Source organism: Curcuma longa, unplaced genomic scaffold, assembly GCF_044706935.1.
Source record: "Curcuma longa cultivar G26 ecotype Majalengka, Jawa Barat unplaced genomic scaffold, ITB_CL_G26_1.1 contig_21876, whole genome shotgun sequence".
NCBI classification, from domain to species: Eukaryota; Viridiplantae; Streptophyta; class Magnoliopsida; order Zingiberales; family Zingiberaceae; genus Curcuma; species Curcuma longa.
This window is the reverse complement of record NW_027431757.1, coordinates 1-5,126: the sequence shown is the minus strand read 5'-3', so window position 1 is coordinate 5,126 and position 5,126 is coordinate 1. Positions and strand designations below refer to the sequence as shown.

Sequence of the window (5,126 nt, the reverse complement as noted above, 5' to 3'; positions counted from 1 at the left end):
TGCGCTTAGTTTGCAGCGGAGGGGGCATGCATAGTAAACATCCTGCTGCTCCTCCTCCACTCCAATGACTTGACACTTGCAGTTGAAATACGGTGCGAGCTTGGGATTCAGCAGCCTCTCTTCGCAACCTGCAACCACGTAACCTGAGGAAGCCAAACGCTCAGCACTGCCGTACAAGTTATTGAGGCATGCAATCCGGAATCGACTGCCCAAGTGCTTCTTCAAAGCACCCAACGGGAATGTGAGGAAGCTGAAAATCACATCGACAAAGTCCTGGCCAGCTTCAGCATACAGCACCTTGTTCCCCATGAGGGCCAGCTTGATTCTGCAGCTCTTCTTCTCCTTGTCAGACGCCTCGATTGCAACTGTTTTTTCTACAGGGGGAGGAACTGAAAACTTGGAGGAGATATCTTCTCCGTTGTGCAATAAAACATCAGTTAGCGGAGTGTCGGAAACGAGGGATCTTTTGAGAATATTCAAAACCTGCATACATTGAATTTATAGGAAAAGTGATTTCTTGATCATTTTGATCAGCTAAGGCACCGGCAGAAAATGAAAACTCACCTGTGCTTGTTCAATCTTCACCAGTCTCTCTTCCATGTTGCTCCAATCACCATTGCAGCACTCGTTAAGAGACGACATGGCGTGCTCGATCAAAGAAACGGAGAGATCATCTGTGACAGCAAATTTAGCCCCCTTGATGAATACCCCGTGAAGTTCTTCATAGTTAACGTAATCTTGATTCAGATCATAACGGATTGCCTTGTGCATGTCGCCACCACACAGGCATTTGACGCTTGAATAATAGCTGAACGTGCGATGAGGGCAGGACTTGCATATGCAAGCATATAAATTTCCCATTTCATCCACATTAATCTTTAGTTTCTGGCACCTCACTGCAGATGAACTCACTGGGTTCGTCAGCATCGATTTGCAGGCCGCCGTCACCAGGTATTTCTTATCGAGCTGCTCGACGCCATGGTAAAGCTTATCGAAGCAGCCCAAGGACGACTGCTTGTTGAGAAGACGGACGACGGTGCCAACAGGCAGCGTGAGGAAGCTGAGGAGAACATCTACGAAATCCAAGTCTGATTCAACCAGAGCTACGCAGTTCTTGGTTTTGTTCACTAAGAGCTTGAGGGTGATGCGTTGCTTAGCGGCCATATCAGTGGAGGAGATAGAGCAGAGAATTTGTTCGTATTTGCTGAAAATATTTATGGTAACTGAAGAATTTTTGGGGACTTTAAAAAATTTTTGGAGCCGCCGTATCGTGATCTGACTGCATTAGCTTGCAGAATTCTAAGCGTCAGTCGGTAGTTGCTTTGGAACTTTAAAGAATCTTTAAATTTTTGGGGGAAAAATACTCACGTTTTAGGTAAATATCACATAAACGTGGAATTCGGTATTCACCACAATTCCTTTTAACAGAGAAGCTACGGTGCTTTGTTACGTTGAAAATTGAAAGTGAAAAAAACAATAATCGTGTCATATAGGGCCGCCCATGATTTGACCTAGCCCAATAAGGTCCAGGCCAACTGTCATGTAGGGTACAACTTGAAAATTAGGATTTGGTCGAGGGCAAAGACGCTCAGCCAGTTATGGGTCGTGCCAAATCATTTGTGAGTTATTCGAATTTTATTTCACAAAAAAATTATTTAAGTTTTTTCGATTAAGTTAACGAACTGAGCTCGATCTTAATAATATTTATTTCGTGAACTCGTGAACATATTCATTTGGAATCTTACAAATTTATTCATTAAGAGGCGTGTGAATATATATGTTTGTTAAAAAATTTATTTTATTTATTTATTTATTTGTTATTATTATTAAATATCATATGAATTATAAATATTATACATTAACGAATTAAGCTCGAATTAAGTTCATTTTACTTTTAAACGAATGATTTTCTAATCAAGCTTGAGTCGTTCATAAATTATTTAATTTCATTACAAATCAAACTCAAATTTAAAAATTAAAATTCAAATCGAACTCAGGCCAGAGCTTAGGGAAAAATGAATCGAGCCAAGATTGAACCTCTTATTATTTGGCTCGGCTCGATTAGATTACATCCCAAGACAACAAGGTCGAAATTCGATCTATTTCAACAGTGTGATCCACATGACATATAGCAGATACAGATACAGATAGTATTTATTAAGACTCCTAGCATGTGCAACACAAATAGAACAGCCGAAATCAGAGTCAAATGCTTGGTTAACATACATGGACATGAGTTTACTCTACATGCTTTTCTAGATAGTGGAGCTACTAACTCTACTATAGATGAACCAACAGTAAGGTCAATCTTACCTTCTAATTTGATCAAAACTACTACTCAACCTCTTATTAGTACACAGTTTGATGGACAAAGACTGTCTTGTTCACAATTTTTTACCAATATCCACCTTCAATTTTACAATAACTGCGACACGTACAGTACACCCTTATCTTTACCAAAATTATGGCTTAAACCCTTAAATTGTCTTCCTATTGACATAAAAACTTACATTGATGACAAGGTGCAGAATACAACCTATCAACAATTTTCAGAATTATGTGAATTGTTAGAAATAATACACAAGGAGCCAAACACTAGAACAGGCATTTCGGTAACTTATGAAGCAGAGTTCAGTTTTAAACTGAAATGTCAAAAATCTGCTCCCCAGTGCCCAGAGACAGAATCACAAGGACGCCCCTGTATGCTGTCATACTCCATCAGGTGACTCCTTTTACTTTCATGGATTATGGTTTATTACGAAAACTATGGATCCATGATCTGAATTCTATTCAAGAATTTCCTTTCAAATTGAGACTAGTACTACAGTATATACTAGAACAGGAGACTTTTGCTATCCTTACATTGGATAGTACACCTCCAGAATGGCAGGTCTTAAAAATAGAACCTGCTAAACATCTGATCAAGATAGACATAAATGATGTCAATGGGCTTCATTGTGGCCAAGAAGATTACCAATCAGACCCAGACCTGAACTGGAAGGCTAGAACAACACTTCAAGAACAGCTGGTTGAATGGAGAGCTGCAGTTCTCGGAAATCAGTGGTATTGGGATCGCGAATATACTAATGATGATTATATTCTGGCTGGAGAATCATTTACCGAGAAGATTTATTGGCCAAAGGAAATGGGTACAGCATATTTTCCTTTTCCAATTAATACAAAACATGAAGCCATCTACACAAAATACAAGAATAAATATGATCATTGGGCAGTATATACTAGAACAGGAGACTTTTGCTATCCTTACATTGGATAGTACACCTCCAGAATGGCAGGTCTTAAAAATAGAACCTGCTAAACATCTGATCAAGATAGACATAAATGATGTCAATGGGCTTCATTGTGGCCAAGAAGATTACCAATCAGACCCAGACCTGAACTGGAAGGCTAGAACAACACTTCAAGAACAGCTGGTTGAATGGAGAGCTGCAGTTCTCGGAAATCAGTGGTATTGGGATCGCGAATATACTAATGATGATTATATTCTGGCTGGAAAATCATTTACCGAGAAGATTTATTGGCCAAAGGAAATGGGTACAGCATATTTTCCTTTTCCAATTAATACAAAACATGAAGTCATCTACACAAAATACAAGAATAAATATGATCATTGGGCAGTATATACTAGAACAGGAGACTTTTGCTATCCTTACATTGGATAGTACACCTCCAGAATGGCAGGTCTTAAAAATAGAACCTGCTAAACATCTGATCAAGATAGACATAAATGATGTCAATGGGCTTCATTGTGGCCAAGAAGATTACCAATCAGACCCAGACCTGAACTGGAAGGCTAGAACAACACTTCAAGAACAGCTGGTTGAATGGAGAGCTGTCCTCTCGGAAAATCAGTGGTATTGGGATCGCGAATATACTAATGATGATTATATTCTGGCTGGAGAATCATTTACCGAGAAGATTTATTGGCCAAAGGAAATGGGTACAACATATTTTCCTTTTCCAATTAATACAAAACATGAAGCCATCTACACAAAATACAAGAATAAATATGATCATTGGGCCTCCAAAAATGGCCAGCTCAATGCTGGTCAATAATGCATCTGGCCCGAAGCCATATGGCTTCTACCAGGCTACCTCCATTACCAGGCCCTTCTTCTTCCGGCCCAGGATCCTTTACTCCTACAGAAGAACAGAACTTGGAGAACATGATGGATGATTGACGACAGGAATAACAGTAGCTAGACATCAAGACAAGCCATCAGCCACTCAAGATTGACAGAATGACAGCCACTTCGACAACAAGACAAACTCCTCTATGTAAAGAAGACTTTTTCTCTCTACTTTAGTCTTATCATCCTACTTTATTAGCTGGATTGAGCCTCGGGGAGCCATCCACTAAATAAAGTAATGCATTATTGTACTACGGGTTACTATAACTTGCATTATTGTACTACGGGTTACTGTAAAGGAATCAAAGATAAGGATGACGATGAGGCCCAGAATGAGCACTCGGTCCTTACTTCATTCCTATATAAACCCCTATGCATCCCTCATTAGTAAGGCATCCAATCCAACCCCCTCTGAGAGTTTCTCTTGTGTGTTTGAGAGGTTCTAAGTGTGTTCTTTTATGCAAGCAGCTGAAGTAATTGTAAATTTTTATTTTGTAACATACTAAGTTGCTGTTTAAATAAAAGTTTGTGTGTTCATTTCTAATGCAAGGCTAATTTCCCAAGGTTAGAAAGTTTCTTGTTCTTACTTCTTCAACTTCGTCCTCAGTCCTTATCTGTTCTCTGGAACAGTAACTGTAAGAACTGAACTAGTAAGACCTGTGCTGGCTTAGTAAGGCAAGGCCTAGAGCCATAAGACCTGAAAATTAGTCGGGGCATAGTATTCTTTTTGTTCTTTACAGGTGAGGCTCACTGGACTAAGAAGGAGAAGAAAGTAAACAAGAAACTTTCTACCTGTTTTCTCATCAAGTTTACCTTCTATCTGTTAGCACTACTTGTTTTTACTATTTACTGTTACTGTTGACACTATTCACTGTTAAAAATCTCTCTACTATTTTATGCTTGCTGCTATTTCTTTTCTGTCTTCTACTTGTTAGATTTCTTACCTACTGTATTTTAAGATTTCTATACTTAAAA

General features: G+C 39.0%; 1 protein-coding gene across 1 annotated transcript; it reads right to left on the bottom strand.

The window, feature by feature from the left end:
• Positions 1-6: 6 nt before the first annotated feature.
• On the bottom strand, positions 7-1,164 carry LOC141817777 (uncharacterized; the record flags this gene model as incomplete). The annotated part of the gene is made up of 2 exons (XM_074705405.1): positions 565-1,164; positions 7-483 (listed from the first exon to the last, which is right to left on the bottom strand). Coding segments are annotated over exons 1-2 (1,077 nt in total), but the record flags the coding sequence as incomplete, so codon positions are not given.
• Positions 1,165-5,126: the final 3,962 nt, after the last annotated feature.